Source organism: Lolium rigidum, chromosome 1 (genome assembly GCF_022539505.1).
Source record: "Lolium rigidum isolate FL_2022 chromosome 1, APGP_CSIRO_Lrig_0.1, whole genome shotgun sequence".
In the NCBI taxonomy this organism is placed as follows: domain Eukaryota; kingdom Viridiplantae; phylum Streptophyta; class Magnoliopsida; order Poales; family Poaceae; genus Lolium; species Lolium rigidum.
Genome location: NC_061508.1, coordinates 312,619,751 through 312,638,058, shown reverse-complemented (window position 1 = coordinate 312,638,058; position 18,308 = coordinate 312,619,751). Strand labels below are relative to the sequence as shown.

The 18,308-nt window shown below is 42.9% G+C and overlaps 2 protein-coding genes across 3 annotated transcripts; both read right to left on the bottom strand.

Moving 5' to 3' along the window:
• Positions 1–3,132: 3,132 nt before the first annotated feature.
• Positions 3,133–6,142, bottom strand: LOC124684160 (putative tRNA (cytidine(32)/guanosine(34)-2'-O)-methyltransferase). The gene is made up of 11 exons (XM_047218542.1): positions 6,037–6,142; positions 5,828–5,921; positions 5,671–5,720; positions 5,549–5,598; positions 5,345–5,453; positions 5,206–5,266; positions 5,063–5,115; positions 4,588–4,680; positions 4,127–4,190; positions 3,818–3,925; positions 3,133–3,727 (listed from the first exon to the last, which is right to left on the bottom strand). Exons 1-11 carry the CDS (start codon positions 6,061–6,063, stop codon positions 3,477–3,479), a joined length of 960 nt encoding a protein of 319 aa, XP_047074498.1. The 5' UTR covers positions 6,064–6,142; the 3' UTR covers positions 3,133–3,476.
• Positions 6,143–11,352: 5,210 nt separating this feature from the next.
• Positions 11,353–14,518, bottom strand: LOC124684159 (F-box/LRR-repeat protein At4g14103-like). Of its 2 annotated transcripts, XM_047218541.1 has the most exons (4): positions 13,565–14,518; positions 13,295–13,429; positions 13,078–13,161; positions 12,818–12,968 (listed from the first exon to the last, which is right to left on the bottom strand). In XM_047218541.1, the coding sequence occupies exons 1-4, from the start codon at positions 14,516–14,518 to the stop codon at positions 12,936–12,938; spliced, it is 1,206 nt and encodes a 401-aa protein (XP_047074497.1). In that variant the 3' UTR covers positions 12,818–12,935. The 2 variants fall into 2 exon arrangements, with proteins under 2 accessions (XP_047074496.1, XP_047074497.1); XM_047218540.1 differs by having other exon boundaries at positions 11,353–13,161.
• Between the last annotated feature and the right edge of the window lie 3,790 nt (positions 14,519–18,308).

Genomic DNA, 18,308 nt, shown 5'->3' with positions numbered 1-18,308 from the left:
AGAGAGTGCTTAAATGGGGTATTTCAGATGACTTCTAGATGGGCTAAAAATTAGAAAGTCAACATTTGAGGGTAAGAACTAGGGTTCAGTTTTAACCTTTAGACGACCTCTTTCACGTTTGTGGTAACCAATTTACACTGCCCTTTAACATTTGGAGTTGTTTTTTTCCACTATACACGATAGGTTTCTAAATGTTGCTTTACTTCCTGGTGTTTATGTCTTGTTCTGCGGATTGGGCGTCCAATCCGAGGAATGAATGGTAGAGTGTCCAATTTCATGATTTGAACGGTAACTAATCTAATGATGTCTGAATCATGTATACCAGCTTGATATCGTTATATTTGTACTAGTTTCTCCATCCCACCAAAAGTGTTTCAATTTTATTAAAGTTGAAATACTATCTAGTAGTTAGATACATCTAAATTTTAGCAAAGTTGAGATACTTTTGGTAGAAACGGAGGGAATTTACAATCCTTTCCCAGTTTGCTGTGCAGATTTCCTTATATGATTCATGGTGCCCAGGCACCATGGTGCACCAGTTAGTTTACCTATATATATATATATATAATATTGCGTATATAATGACGACCGGATGTTGAACTTGCGTAGTCAAAATACTCCCTTCGTTGAGCACCACGTACCTATCGGGCGGCAAGGGTAGTGGCGGCACGACTCTATCAGTATACTCCATATCCTGATGCACACATTGATGCGTTCATATAGGTTTAGTAATGTTCGCAGCTTCAAGTAGTCCCCATCGTTGTCCGGTGTATGATTAAGAAGCGTGGACGTGCCAATGTCCAGTACGGTAGTAATGCTCGCAGGTTCAAGTAGTCCCCATCACTCTTTCAAGTCCTCGCAAGTTTCCCTTTTATATGGGCAGAGCCGATGCGAACACTGACATGAGGAACTAAAAAAACCTACCCGATGCTCAGCTCAAGGCTGACATGAACTCACCATGTGGTGGTGAGGGGGATGAGGGTTGGGCGCAAAGACCTTAATGATGATTTTGCAATTAAAGATCTTGGTGGTTTGCATTTTTTTTATTGGAAACTGAGGTAAAGAAGGTATAAAATGATTTGATATTAACTAAAAAAAAACATGCTTCAGACTGCTGCATAAATTCAATAAGCACATATGTAAGTTGGTGTCCGCGGAGACTGGCTTTTCAGAATCTGGATGCATGTGAACCCACTTTTTCAAAAGTGTGTTTGTGATGTAAAAACATATTTTAAAAATCGAAACACAGAATGAATGCAAAAGTGATCTCAAACATGTGCCCTGGACATGAGTTTTGTGACGAAAAAACCTTTTATTTTGCCTCGGCAAAAAAGTAAAATTTTGCAGGGCTATATAGCAGTATATATGTGACGTATTTTGTCTTTTTTAGATTCTAAAATAAAAAAAAGTGGTTTCTCCTCGAAAATTTTCTACGCACACATGGAACATGTATACATACTCCGTTATTTTTATTTCAGAATTTTTTAACATTTGGAAAATGCATTTCCCACCTGGGTTCACGTGCACCCAGGTTTAACTTGAACTTTTCCGGTGTCCGCGCATCTATCATCCAGTGAAAAACTCTCTCTCAGTGATGGTGAGCCTCTTAGTTCTGAAGATAGTACTCAAGCATTGTTGGTGCCTTACAATATCTTATCTTAACACGTCTCGACTTTCCTTTTTCAGTTAACAAAATTTTCCAATATTTTCATGCTCCAACAACAACACACCCGTGGTGGTCCAACAGTTGAAAGAATCTTGAGATATGTCAAGGACACCGTAAATCTTGATATTACTTTTCAGAAGTCACCTTCTACTCTTTTGAGCGCCTTTTCGGATGTTGATTGGGTTGGATGTCTTGATGATAGACGTTCTACTGAAGGTTTTGCCATCTTTATTGGACCAAACTTAGTCTCATGGTGTGCTAAGAAGCAAGTTACATTTTCTCGATCAAGTACTGAAACTGAATATAAGGCTTTGGCTAATGCAACAACTGAACTTATCGTGGGTTGAGGCATTATTACTGAGCTTGGAGTCAAACTTCAACAAAAACCTGCCTATGGTGTGATAACTTAGGCAACATAGGTGTCTGCAAATCCTTTTTGTTATGCATGCACAAAATATATAGAGATTGATTTTCACTTTTCCAGAGAAGGAGTTGGATATTTGGTTTGTATCTAGCAAGGACCAAGTTGTTGATGGTTTTACCAAGATATTGCCAGTTAAGAATCTACATGAATTTAAGCATAATCTTAACTTGAGTGTTAGAGTTTATAACATATACGTACAAGTTGTACGGTGTAGTACACCGCCCAAATATGTATACCTCTATGCATGCGACGGTGAGATCTTTTCTCACCCTATATAACATGTAACACGAATCCCTAACAGACTATCGTTTCCGCCCACAAACTCTGAGAGTGGGAACACGATCTATCACTAGACTCCACATCCTGATGCTCACGGTATTGGCACACCTTGATGCGTTAGCATTGGTTTAGTAATGATCGCAGGTTCAGGTAGTCCCCATCGTTCTCCGGTGTCTGATTAAGAGACGTGGGCGTGTTAATGGCTAGACGTCCATGACTTGCTTTCTTTTTTTTTTTGAACAAATGACTTGCTTTCTTGAACAGCATGCTTCCATCACTCTTTTAAGTCGTCGCGAGGTGTTCCCCTTCTATATGGCCAGAGTCGATGCGAACACTGACAGGAAGAACTAAAAAATTCTACCCGATCGGCTGGATCAGGCCGCCATGAACTAACCATGTGGTGAGGAGGAGGAAGAGGGCTGGGCGCAACGTGCAATCCGCACGACGCCACGTGAAACAACGTACGCCGTGACGAGATTTCGGATCACGGAGGCTGCTAATACTACTTGCAATATACACTGATTGATGGAGTGAGTAAACATCCGTATGCTGGCTGCAATCCACACTCGACAGCGGAGACCCGAGGCGTCGCTACCTGACGTCCACAGGTTCTATAAAACGAGAAGACGGGGACACTCTCCCAGAAGATGCGGAATAGTAAAACCAAACAGCTATGAGAACAAGCTGGGTGCACGATCCAGAAGACGCAGAATTGTAAACCCCAAAAGTCGTTCCAGCACGAAACAACGCCCCAACTACGATCTGCGATCTGGAACCGCAGTATTGCCAAGAATGGGTTCGGTGTATGAGAGAGACATCATATGTATTTTACATGACATAAGTTGGTGTAGAGGACGATACATGTATTTTCAGATCGGACGAATAACTAAACTCAGCTTAAACTTCACCATCTTCTCATCTCTGCGACGTGTGCTGACAGATGATAAGTTTGTTTTCAGATCAGACGAATAACCGAAATTAATTCAGCCTAGACTTTGGCATCTTCTCATCTCTGCAACCCATGTGTTGAACATCGCCGTCGCTTGCCCACATGTCCATGTGGTGGGCAGCAGCTACATGCGCCCAAACCCTGCCTATATTCCAGCTTCAGGAGTCAAGGGATGATTTGCCGGTATCTAATGCGCCCGCACCGTGGCTGGACGCCTTCTTCATCTCCAGCGCAGTCTTGTACGGCGGGGCGATTGGAGGCTGGACGGGGTCAAGGCTCTGGTAGGAGCCACCGCCTTCCGCGCTCGGAAGCGGGTACGAACGGTCCGAGTCATAGCCGCTGAGGTCGCCGCAGGCCAGGAACGGGATATAGACCTTGTTTGGTCCCTCCAACCAGCCACTTCTGCAGTCTGACCACGGAAAATAGCACATAGAAGTCAGCATCATGAACCAAATGCTGATCCTGTTGTTAGCATGACTAGAGCGTACAGGCCTCGTACCCAAATCATCGGCCCCCGAAGGAGTTCCCACTTTCTCTAGAAGGTGATACAGGTCTTTCTCCTTGAACCCCTCAGGAGGGGCGTAGTTTTCGCAGACTGCAAAAGCCTCTGTTTGACAAGTATAAAGATGACTATGAGGCCGAATTATTAAAAATCAGTTCCCATCAACCAGAAAATGTAGACCAGAAAAAGACACCAAAACTGCTCAGAATATAGTAATGACTACAATGACATGCGCACAGGGGAGGGAGGATAAGCAAAAGGTACATGTCAGTCTATTCTCCATTTAAGAGAATGATAAAGGCTTACCAATACTTGAGTTGCGGCTGCTCTTCGGCTTTGCAAATGTAACTTGTGAGAAGAACAGCTTTAACTGCACAAAGCATTGAATAGTAATTAGCATTCCATAAAGCACATCGTTCAAACATCTATACCAAATCTATAAGTTAAATGTCACTTCTACTCAATAGTGTGCAAAACTGTAACCATATTTTGACACCTCTACAAAGCATAGATGAGGAAAACACCAGAGACAACAATCTGGATAGCAGCATAGGCTACAGTAATCCACTATAGGTGAATTTTATTTCTAGTTGCCAAAATGTTCCACCCATGAGTAGTTCTAGTAGAACATAATAACAATACAATTATATATACCAAAAACACACAGGAAAGCTGGTGATTCAAATACCTCAATCAATCAAAAGGTTTCTAGAGTGCCTATGGGAATTCCTAACCGTACAGAAGCGCAAATCAGCAACGACTAATACCTGGCAATACAGGAGACTTGTATCTTTACCGCGAAAAATCTTGGCAACAAATTTTCCACCAACTTTGAGTACATGAGTCACAATTGTCAGTGCCTAAAAGCAACACATGTATACACAAATTAGCCAAAGAAACAAGCTGACTTGCAAGATCAATCTAAAACTGAGCCAAAGGAAACTGCAACTAGTGGCAGATATATAATAAGATAGTGGAACCATGGTATTACATCAGGTTGTTCTATAACATACACAGCAATGAAATATCTAGAAGTCGAGTAAAATGGTCAAACATTGAATACAAAAAATACAAAGAAGGTATTGCACCTAAAGCAAGGATTTAAGGTAAAATGTTGAACATAAAGTGCACAGTTAAGATAAGAATTATTTATTAACACTGCATCTTATGGACACTGCAAGCTGCTTCGAAAAAGTATCTGTGATCGAAGTTGATATAGAAAGACAGAGAAATGGTACCAACCGCCAATATAAGCTGGGACTGAACAAACTCGTCCATGTCATGAAGGCCGGTAACTGCAACCATCCGAAGCGATGTAAGAAACAGAAGTACCATAAACAAATGAAACAGAGGCAAAGACCACTTGTGTAGCAATCAATTCTTACCATCAGGGGCGCCATCACAGACAACCAGGTCTGCTTTGCATCCATCGAAGTGCCTAATAACCTGACAGCATATGTAAATCTGTTAAAGCGAACAAAAATTTCATTACAGAGAATTTATCTTTGTGCCTATCAATCTCACCACTTCCGCTGTCCGAGCATTAGTGATGTCGCCCTGCACTTGTATAACACCTTCTATCGGAGCCATCGGTTGCAAATCGATCGCGACAATGAGAGGAAGATCACCCTCTCTAGTACATCAACACAGTGAAAAATAAGCAATCAGATATCAAGAATGGAATTATGTTAAACAGAAGGTGGCATACTGAGCATCACTTGTACTTACTTTCCATCGGATGTTAGCTTTGCTGGAACATACAAATTGCGGCTCAACACCTGCAAGTGCACTTGCGATAAGCAATGAAACAAACAGTGTAAGTATCGATGTGCAACTGGCAATTCGCATACCTGGCTCCAGCTCCCGGGAGCAGCGCAGAGATCAACGACACGCTTCACTCCTGCAGACACGAACACCAAAACGCAAACACCTCGTCAATTTGATGTTGTTTATCAGTGCAAGTCAGTGGCAAGAAGGCGGGCGAGCTTGATTGGGTTGAGACGAGACCGTGGAAGATGTTGAACTCCTGGTCGATCTGTAGGAGCTTGAAGGCGCTGCGAGCTCTCCACCCCTCCTCCTTTGCCTTCCGGTAGTAGATGTCCTGCGAACCCGACGGCCAACCGCCCAATCGCACACACAGTAAGAAGCAGCGAAGCAAGAAGGGGGACGGGGAGGGGAGAAGCTAGCTGAGGAGAAGAGAGAAAGAGGCCGTGTACCCTCTTGTCTTTGGAGGCCTTTCCCATGGCGTCGAGGAGACGAGCGGGGCGCAGCAGAAGAGCGGCGCGGCGGAGGCCGACGGTGGTGGTGTGAGCGCCGCCCTGATTGGAGATGACGGCGAGGAAGGAGGAACGACCGGCGAGGCGGCGCGGGTAGTCTGCTAGGTGTGGCTGATGCTGGGCTAGGCTGAGCTGGGCTGTTGGGCACTTGGGCCTATCTCTCTGTATGTACAGATGGCATTCAGCCCAATTCCTTGAACTGGCGAGACGAAACAAACATTGGGCCCATCAGATTTTTTTTCTTTTCATAATCGTTTTGAGCCCATCAGATGCTTGGCGTCCTCGGCAGCAAGCCAGCAACTGTACCGCAACTGTACCTGAACCTACAACTGTTTTGGAGTTAGCTAACCGTGTGTTGGATGAAGTCAAACAATAGTTCAAGGTGCGTGCAGGTGTCCCAAACACTAGGAGAGAATATGCTTTGGGTCCAGAGGGTGTGTAACCTAGGCTCTTGTTCGCAAGGCCTTGGGTATCTTTGTAAATGAACTTTCCTCTCTACTACAGAAATATGGCCTTGGGTATCTTGTAAATGAACTTTTCTCTGGTCTCTACTACAAAAATATGGTGCGCTATTGGCGCACTCTCGGAAAAAAATGGTATCGATGCCCAACTTCTCGAGATGGACCAACACCCCAAAAGCAAAGTTTTTACGTATCCCTATAAAAATTAGTACATGAAAATTGTTGTATGACTGTATCTGATGGAACACTCATTTCTGCTAAAGAGCAATATTTTCATCACACACACACACACACACACACACACACACACACACACACACACACACACACACACACAAAGAGAAGTTGTTATGTGAAAATTGATCAGACAATGATGTACCTTTTTTGTATTTTTTTGTTCCATATGTAAGTAAAACTACGTTGCAATAGCTCACCCCACTTGTAATCCTGGATTTGATGTAAAAAGTCTGCTCAGGCTTCATAAGAGCATTGCCATGCCAATTATGCACACACCACTACACAGGTCGGTCTTTTCCAAACGGGGAAAGAACTTTTATTTTCCAGGCGGATTTTCCATAATGATGGAGAAGTTTCCATATTTAACTGGCCACCTTGGTCGCTGCGACATCGACCTTGAAGCTAGATTGGAGAATCAAAATTCCAGATGCTTCCAAATCCTATGACATATATAAATTCAATGACAATGCAAACACGGTTCCAACTAAGTGCAGTGTTTGTGTACATTGAAATGGTGTGTATGCTAATATGAAGCTAGCAATGGGTATGCTATACTCTGGTCTCAAGTGCGCATGATGGCTTCTATGCAAATTATGATCATGCCCAATCTCTCCTCTTGTGCTTAAATAGGAACAACTACTAGTATAACGTATTAACGTTTGATACCATTTGATGCAACAACCATGCTCTTGGTGCTTTCATGAAGTTAAATGATAGCATAATGTGCACATGGGCATCCGTGTACTAGCTAGTATAAATATCCCCTCCTTCAGTAAAATACCTATAGGTACTCGTACCGTGTGCACGTATTTTTTTTAATTCGTGATAGCATCTCCGATAACCACAATCGATTTGCCACAAGAGATTACATACCACAAAACAAAAAAAAAACTTTTGATCCAAGTAACAATTTTTTTGAACACCTCACTGCTTGTTTAGCAACATTTTTCCGGATATATCCAATGAACACTCCAGGTACACATGCTTTGCAAGATGATCAGCCCTCACTGTTGTAGTTACTATTAGTACATTAGTATGTAAACGTTCTCACATCATCCTAGAGGCACTCTAGAATTTCCATTACCAGAGGTTCACAACCAGTTTGCCAAACAGTTTGAGTGCTCACGTCAACTTTCTAGAACATAAACTTTCCCACTGCCCTCACTGTTGTAGCGACTCCTTCCACTTCTTCTCAATTCTCATAGGGCTGCTGCAAATCGTCGGCGGCGTTTCTTCAAGCAGGCTCTGGCTGCTACGCTGTGCTGTTTGCATCAAATAGAGGCCCTCTACACAGGCGACCGATAGCTTGCTAACCATTCAGTCAACAGATCTTAAATAAAGTATTGCTTCCATGTTTACCCTCTTTGACTCCGCACGCACAGCCTGCCTAATTAGTGGCCAGCCCACTACATTCTCCAAGTCAAGTTCATAGACAAACGGTGCGTTTTGTCCAAACTAAAACGCATGTTCCTTCCCTCAAAGAAAAACACGTGTTTCCTTGGCAAGTAATCGTCGCTGCAAACTGAAACTAATGAAACAAAACAACACGTCAAGTACAAATGGCCCTTCTCCCAGCGCAGATCCCGGAGAGCTGAACCCAAACATGCCATTCTCCAGCTGAAACCCGCTGAGGAGCGAGGTTACCGGCGCCAACAGCGACACCCCCATCGAGGGACACCGTCTGGCCATTCACCTTCCTCAACGAGCTTAGACCCAAGAGAACAAGGCAGGAAGAATGATCCATCCATCAAAGGCTCGAAACACACCGTCTGGCCGTTCAGCATCTCCCTGTACAGTTTAATTAACCAAGGCAAAGAGACTTGCTTATATGCAATCTGCATTGCATATATACTCACCGGTTTGGTTAAAGGAGCAGAAGAAAAATAATGTAACAAGGCATGAGCTCACCAGTTTATCACTTCCCTGCCGCCAAACAATTGGGCGCTGCCTGAATGTGAGCAGCTGGGAGTAATTACCTACGCTAACAATGGCACGTAAGAAGTATGTATGCAGTGAAAAATGATCAGAGTGCTTATACAGTTGTAGTGCCACACAATTGGCCTGGTGCTTGTGTTCTACAAGCAAACAGTGTGTAGGACATGAGCATTGACAATATATTCAGGTAACTCGTGTGGTGCTTGCACTCCCGTGCTGTCGCTCTCAGCATAATTAACCGGATGGAGCCCAGCATCCAAATTTAGCTTCAAGTAACTCAAGGCAAGAGGCTGAATCCACTTTCTCCTTTCCTCATCTTCAGTCCCTTCCCTTATTCTTCGCCTTGCCTCCATGAACTGGATGGACAGACCAGAGCCTGGCCATGACAAAGCTCATGTGTGCTTATCATATCACGTTTAGCATGAAGCCTTACCATGGTTAGCAGGTAAAGTGACAATAACTCCCAAACAATGAAACAGAAAAACTGTGTAAGGATGGAAGCAAAAGAAGGTACTCCAAGATTTTTTTTCTGGCTGCAGTACAAGTCTTTTCTATATGAATGATAAAACTCCTCTGAACAAGATAAATAGAACTCTCGCTATAACAGTGAGCTTATTAGTCTCCATAAGACCTACGACCTCACCAGATGCAACAGAATCATGAAGAAAAATAAATCATAACAGAGCATTTCAACTTATGATGCAACCCTTTAAGTTATCAACAAGTAGTTCTCCAACCTTCTTCCAAAAATCAGATGCACCTTGCAAGTCAACAAAGAGGAAATACTCCCTCTTTTCATCTTCAACTACAACAAAGGGCATGTGCAAAATATTGACTATCAAATTCCTGATTAGAGTTGTTGTGTTCTTGATTTATCCAACTATCACAATATATAAATTTGCACCTATAAGTGATTTATCCATGGGCAATGATTTCTTACCTAACTAGTGTCTGCAAGGAGATAAATGCCTAGAACATCAATTTTTGCAAATAAATATAAGCATGTCTGCATTGTGTGGAGTCCTGCTATAGTGGTGAGCTTAGTTTCCAAACTTAACCAGATGCAATGGATACATGAAGAAAAAATTAACTATGTTGCATGCATCAAGTTAGGAGAAGTGCTCCAAGTTTTTCTAAAAAACAGGTACAACTTTGATGTCAACAGATACCATTGAGTGCCACATTACATTTGTCAGCTAGAACAAAACATAGAAACAGGGGACACATGTAGATTACTATGCCTTGAGCATTAAGAAGGCCACTAGACAATCTCCTATAAAGAAAGAAAAAAGACATATGTATAGATAAAAAGGCAAAGTAAATTCTTTAGAGGCAGGTAGGTTGGTAACTAGTAAGTTCAAGGAAGAACACTAGATAAATAAATAAAAAAGCAAAGGCATATCTACAGTTGAAGAAAACAGATACACGACGCATACACCAAAATTAGTATTGACACGTATAGCAGTCCCTTTAGATCCAAAAGTACATTCCCCGCAAAGCTTCTTGATAATAACTCCATATGCATCAACAAAGAACAAGGGAGCTCATACTGGACCCAGTTCACACTCACTACAGATCATACGGATAGTGATAGTTAGGCCATTCAGAATCACCAACTCACTAAAAAGTTGTCAGATACAAGGCAAAGCGTTTTTTTTTGCGAATCACCAACTCACTAAAAAGTTGTCAGATAAAAGGCAAAGCGTTGACAACATATCCCTCTAGTGTCGAAAAGAAGGTATGCGAAACAAGAGTTTGTTTGAGCTGTTGTTGAGTAGGCCAGAGGACTTTGCTATGGAAACTGGCAACCAACTTGCCATTGATGTCAAGCTGAATTAGCCAGTCGCCGTATCTAACCAGTAGAAGCACATCACCATCCCAAGATTGAACCACCACACCACATCTACTGTTGAACTCTCCAAACTGCAGAGTGAGTTGTGCAACCGGCAATTCAGTCCGGTGCTTGCAGGTCCAGACCTTGCTTTGGTAGTCCTCCCAACACCCAGATATCAACATCCGTCGCCGAATCACTAAATCTGTACATGACGAGCATGCCATCCATCTCAAACAGGTCAGCTCTGCCCGAAGCAATCGGAGAGTGCATCTGCTGGAGCGTCTTAGCTGTGGTGTTGAATACCATTATCATTTGTCCCGTCCACCAATGCAAGTTACCACTGAGTAGGACTGATCTGGTGCCTTTTATGGGTGCCCGCACGTGGGGGCACCCTAAGTGCCTCGGCAGCTGGCTGGACAATGTGAAGACGTAGTAGCCATCTTGAGCGTTAAGGTGCCGGCTGTTCAGCAGTGCCGGTACTCGCCGGTAGGAGGGTGCAGGTACATTCCCAATGGTTGGGTGCCATAGAGCAGCGGGAGGGGAGCATACTGACGAGTGGCTGGGTTGCAGATGCACAAGCCCATGAAGTTATTGGAGAGGACGAGGAGGCTGTCGCAGGAGGCACCCACACGGAAGAACCAGTAGACCGGGCCAACTCGCGCGACGGACTGCGGCTGGTCGGCGGTGGTGAGATCTGCCCGCTAGTCCAAGGGGAGGCCGCGGAGGAGAGGCGCCGCTTCTGCTGCACGTGCGGCCTCCGCCATAGTCGCCGGCTTTCCAGGAGCAAAGCAAGTAGCTGTCAGTACTGTGGAGTTGTGGTAGTGGTGGCTGCGGAGGCCGGAGGGTAGGTCTGGTCTGGTCTCTCTCTTTCAGGGAATATATTTGGGATGGGCACCATCTTGTTGAACGGCCCGGGCTGTCTGATGAACGAGATGGATTTGTCCCTGATGCTGTACAATTTTCTGGAAAAAAACAAATGATTGTGTCTGATTTGTATGGTTGTATTGAGCAATTTGCACCCACTCGTCTCTAGCTCACATTCTCATTTTTCAATCTCCTATTTCAACTGACGGCTGTTGCACCACTAAATCGTCACCATCGACGCCGGCAAGATCTAGACAGCCACCTCCTCTACCTCCCTTGGCACACCATCAGTGTACTCAACTCTAGCTTAGGGAGCACTTTGACCGTAGATATGTACATAGGACAGTAGTTTTATGGTTTTTGGTGACATGAGTGGGTTCTACTGCTTCCGATTTGGAGAAAGTAAAGTATTGTTGTGGGGACAAATATTGGCTACATGAAGGGGTGCTGACCTGCTAGGACATTACATGAACAAGAGTTGAACAAAGCCAAGTCAAGAATACCCTACAAAAATCGATGCTCCAGAGTTCCCCACTCCACCAAAACTCATTCACTCCCCATCCAATGCAACAATGGGAGAGAGCTAGAGTTTGGGGAGCTCTAGTTTCAGACCTAATTAAGGAGTCTCCAAACATAATACTAAGCCATGCCCCAACAAGGCGATCACCTAAAAGCATTGATGACAACTCTCGCATAACATACAACAACCTTCGCTATAAGGCTAGGATCATACCATAGACTTAGATATTTCTACATTTTCTGCCAATGATGCAGACTTCACCTACACACTGGTTTTATCTTTCTAAGGAGGGAACACATTCCATAATTTCATTTAGCCAGTGACCGCACTGGAGTGAAGAATACACGAATATGCAATTGCAAGAAGAAAAAACTTATGTATGCCCACCACCAAACTTACGGCCATCATTTTATAAATCAAGCATGTAACTGAAATGGTAATAAGTGTCAGGAAGTGGGTAATCACCTAAATGACTGAAGGTAGCAACAAAATGTGCAGTTTCAAACTCAGATGAGGATCTGACTTAGCTGAGAAAGCCAGAACCATGATACTTATGTCTCCCAAGTCATTTGGATGAACATACGACTGCTATCTAGATAACATTGAACAACCATTACATGAACCAAAGACCTCCATTTTGTCTAAAAGATAAAAATGGATTTGGAGAACTGAATGAAAATTGTAGAAGTATGCATGTGATTTAGCAACATTAATGGGCAATGAAACACAGATGTTCCAACAAAAGTAAACGTCACATATTACAGATCTGATCTATATTCTCCCCAAAACATGAAATAAGTTAGGCAAGTATCTCAAAGGAAATCGATGCTATCACATCGACATAATGATCTATCAAAGGGGTCACTAGTAGTAAGATCATGGATGTGCCCAATATGTATACCATCACAGTAGTCAGAATCAGGGATAAAATTGAACTGAGCACCTTCAGAAGCCCTGTTATCCAGCTGTAGCTTTCTGGGTTGAGCAGCTATCCATTCAGTAATGTATTTCTTCCGGTTTCCTGAAATGCATGATGCAAACTCCATATGTTCTAGCACTTTGGCATTCAAAAGAAAGAACCTTGCAAAATCAACATCTCTCGGTGTTCCGTGGTAATTTATCAGCATTACTTTTTTGAGATGGAGCTCCAAACATTCAATATAACCAAGTGGAAAATGATGACGTGCTCTTTTTGATGCCCTGTCCCGGTATAACTGAAATACGATTTGTAGTTAGAGATATGGTTCAATGTAGGGATTGATGGGCTAATGGCATAAGAAGACAGCGAAGCAACTAGCTATAGGATAAAGAGGCCTATAAAATAAACGGAGTGCAAAATATTCTCACCAAGACATATAACTTCTCCAAGCAAGGAAAGAATTTCACAAAGTCAATGGCATCATCAACACTGGGAGGTGACATGCGCAAAACCAAAACTTTGACTGTTCGCACGACACTCATCAAACTGGCAACAACAGTTCTCTAAAGTAAGCAAGAAATATGAATGATTAGCACACAAATTCATAAGCCACATGAATGGTCATCGCACAAGATTTGCAAGATTGAGTAAACATGATGAGATGTCCCCTTTGTAGAGAAATAAAAAGTTGCGGTTACCTGAACAAGTGTGGTTTCGAGCTTGGCTTTAGAGAACCCTTCTGGCAGAGAACCCAAGAAATCCAGTTTGGGCGCGCAAAGCACACGGACTGATAAGTGGTCATCTAATCCAGATAGGAATAACTTCTCTAGGAGAGGGGCATCCTCAACAATTACTTGTTGCAATACTTCCTCAGGTTCATCTCTCCAACCAGACGACACACCTAGGCTCCTAAGGGTGGAAGAGTTGATCCGAACGCCATGAACACCATCCAATTTGCTAAGCACCAAGCTCTCCAGCACAGAGCATCCAGCAAGAACGTCATGGAGGACGCCCTCCGAGACGACGACACCTTTAAGGGTGAGCTGCTTGAGGATGGGGAGATGTAGATCACCGACAGACGGGAAATGGATCATGCAGCCGGTGCACTTGATGCTGAGGATGCGCAGGGTGGGCGAAAATCGGAGCACGGACGGCGGCAGGGCATACGGGTCCTCCTCCCTGGGCAGTTCCCGACGTTCCTCGTCACGTCTCTTGCGCTTTTGCCACAGATCCAACTCGGAGAGGCCATTGAGGGCTGGCGAATGGAGCCAACGGCTCAACGATGGGGAGACGAAGCCAGATTCGTAGCCGTACCAGGTCAGGGAGAGCCGGCGGCAGGGCGCCTGGTGGTCGGCGAGGATGCGGGTGACGAGCCTGGAGGGGGCGGGCTCGTCTTCGCGGCGGAGCTCCACGCCGAGGTTGAGCGGGGCGGAGCGGAAGAGGTCGCGCCACCGGGTGGACAGGGACTGGGTGCGGGCGCCGTCCTTGGTAGGGAGGAGCGACACGATGCGGCGCAGCACGTCGATGTCGAGGTTGCTGATCAGATCGGGGATTTCTCCGGCTTCAGGCTTCTCGCCCGACGGCTGTGTGGCGCCGGCGTCCAATTCGTCCTTGCGGCATTTTCGCTTTTTGGCTCCGCCGCGGGTGGCCATCGCCGCCGCCAGCCGGGGAAATAGCGAGTGTGACTTCGAGTTGGCTCCGATGCGAAGGTTTTGTTGTTGGGGATATTTTTTTCTTCAAAGTAAGGGACATTTTTTCACTTAGAAATATATAATTTCCGCTCATTTCATGCTTTGCGAGAATTTTCACTTTGTACCAGATTTACAAGAGTTCTATGTTTACGCTTGGACATACACATATGTTGCACATTGCACTAGGTTTATAGAAAAACAATAGAATATGGTCTGAATCTGAAATTGCATACACGATGACTTATATATACCTATATATTGGTTGGAAAGACGATCATTTTGGTTAGAAGAAACATACATATAAAAAATAGGGTCCTGGGTGGTAAAGGATAATTCCTGCTCACCGAAGTCCACAGAACGAGCGCTCGAATTTGTTTCTCGGTGGAGGGGGTGAGGGAGAGATGGTTGGTGCGGAGAGAGCGAGGTCGCATGAGTGTCGCCTCCTCATTGTGTCTAGGTTGCGGAGAGTGGGCGACGAGTGTTGTGGTTGATGTGGGTGACCCACATAAGTAGTGATCATCCATTATTGACTATGGGCAGTATGGCCGGTTCGTGGTCGCCCATTTCTAGTGTGCCTCGTTACATATGTGCATTTTATTCATACTCGTGATCAATGGAGCGTTCTTTAGGGTCGTTATGTACTAGTGTATAAACTAAAAGATAAATCACTTTTCAATTCAGATGAAAATATTTTCTTGTTACTATGGTGAAAATGCTGCTAACGCGTAGAGTTATACTATATATTAAATCCTACTTTAGATATCAAAAGGGTATTTGAAGCATAAAGAAAGTAAACATACGAGTGATAGCTTGAACGAAATTTGATAATCCAAATTAGTAATTGTAAACTTTAATGGATTAATAATCTAATATGTGTGGATGCATGTGTTGATGACTAGTATGACTAATGTTAGAAGTCAAAAATAAATTCCCAATTGCATTGTGGCATATAAAGAGTTTTACAAACAGATTACATTCTTTTTACTGAAAAATAGCTTATTCAAAGGACAATTCAACATATCTGAAAGTTCATAAAGTCTAAAGTGATAAAATCTTATCTAGAATCCTCTCACCAATCCATCGTGACTTCTTTATATCCACTCTCACAATTAAAAGGTAAATGAACTTTAATATTTTCAGGTATTTAAAGTTTTTTTACTTTGTATGTGGGAGAGTGGATATATATGTTATGGCATTTTTCATTGTTGCTCATGAACTACATATCCTTGTCGACCTCCACAATAGCTAATCCTTTGTTGTGTCCAATCACAACCCTACAATGTCACACAAAAAGAAAATGGTCACAACCAAGATATTGGAAGTATGATAAATATGTTAGGTGCATAGAAAATTCCATTCTTCAATATGTCAACACATCATGGTGAAGAGTGAAACATTCTACTATTTATGGATTAAAAGCATGCTAAAGGGGGCTGATATTATTTTGTAATTCATAATACTTTTGTTTAATCTATTTGTGTTAGTTGGCGAGGTAATTAAATGTCAACTAGTGAATCATATGAAAATAAATGTGTAGTGCACTCACCTGTTTGATCCGTTGATACATCCCAGTGCATGAACCTCTCCGAGGCCATATGCAAGAGTGCGCTCAAGCCTGAAAAGAGAGTGTGCACATTGTTATACTACTAAATGTGTTGTATATTTGCTTAATCCCACATGTATGAGATGCACAGCTAGAGGATGTCAGCAAATATTTAGGCCATTTCGCAAGACAAAATGTATGAAACTGAATAACATACGGCACATAATTAACTATGGTGCCATCTTATCTGAATTCATACTCGGTGGGAAAAGAAGAAAACTCTAAAAGTACCATGTGTATTTCACATAAAGAGCACATGAGCTAATCCGGCCCATTCCACAGGTTTTGAAATACTATTGGAAGAATCGTCTGACATTACAGATTCTCAAGTTGATTATTTTTATTTTTCATTGATCCAAACAAGGTATTTATTTGACGGAAAGAAACCAGTGAATAGTGATGCCCAATTCAACATACGTTGGATCATGGTTTGTTCTTATTTTCAGTCAGGATCCGTAGATTGCGAAGTGGAACCGCAACCTTTTTTGGGGGGTAGTGTCTCTTGTGAGTGATTTTAGTGTCTTTAGTAAGAGCCTCCTTTAGTAAACCTTACCTGAAGGAATTTGAGTTCCAAACACACACAGTCCCATCCCGCGAACCGGTCATTAGTAGTGGAAGCTCGGGGTGGGAACAAACGGCACTGACTCTTTTCTTATGGCCGAAGAGTGTTTCGACGGGATCAGTTTTCTGCACGTCCCAGATCTGTTAAGCAGGAAGAAATGTTAACACAAAATATACTGTGTGTAAGAATTTCAAAAAAAAAAAGTGTGTAAATGTGTACTGTTTAGAGAAGGCGCCACACCTTGACTGTCCCATCATCGGACCCTGTTATCAAGTACTGATTATTTTCATGGGTAAAGTAATCCAAGCATCTGACTGTTGTGTAGTCTTCCGAATCTTCCGATGAGTACGACGTCGAAGCTTTCGATGAATGCCATGTCAATGTTTTGCTTCTGGAAGAACCAATATGCCAAATCTGAAAATATCAAGAATAGGAGCAGTTAGTAATCAGGCAGTCAGATTCTAATAACAAATGTATTATCTTATGGAAAATATCAGAGTTTTATTAGACCAACCTTAATTGTCCCGTCCTTGGAAACACTAGCAAAAGCATTGTTGTCCTTGGGGTCAAAAGCTACTTGCGGGACAGAACCATCGTGCGCATCTTCAAATTTCTGAACGGACTCCCAGCCATTTTCCCAGTCCCACAACCCAATTTCGAAGTCATAGGACGATGCCAGTACATAATCTTTTGTCCGGTGGATAGCCAAAGACGTGATCTGCTCTGTAAGAGCCTCGAAACTGTCGACTTTCTCCATTGTATTATAATCGAATAAATAGATGCAACCATCACAACCTCCGGCCACAATCCACTCCTTCCTTTCAATGAATTTAGCCGTCAAAACTGCAGTTAAAGTAATTCAAAATATAAGTTTCGCACGAAAACTAATAGCAAGACAGTGAACAAAACAGTTCAAAAATAAGATAGTGAACAAAAAGTACTGCCTCCACTTACAGGCCATGCCTTTCTGCTCTCTGATTAGATCATCCGGCATCACAAACTCCTGTGCATAGTTTAAAATGTGACATGAACTAGTTAGTTAAGTCAATTTTAATTTGACACGTTTTAGAACGGCTAGGAGTTAACCCCCCATCTCTAGTTTCTTTTAGAACATCACTAGCAGAGGCAGTTTGCAGAAACATCTCATGGCTCATGCCCCTCACACACAAAAGGGGTCAAACCTAAGGTCTCCGTGGAGAAAATATATGAAAACCTTCTCTAAACATTCAGTCAACATTTTTGTTCTCAGTATATTTCCGATCACTGAAATACCCAAACTTTCCAAACCATGTACAGTTTGAATCACATATTTTTTTCAAAATGGGGTATACATATTGCATTTGTAAGCGAGGGTAGTCACAAACCTCTGTCTGGTAGTTTAGAACACGAAAGGGACCTTCAAAATGAGTTATGACAATCCTGCATTTCACAAAAGGGCATATATGATCAAAATTCTTTGTTTTTCACCCATTGTGATTAATAATGGGTTATACATGTCGACAGTATTTAGTACTCGCTGGACAATGAAAACTATATCCACTAACCATGGCCTGGCTGAATGCACATCCACTGAAACAATTTTAGCA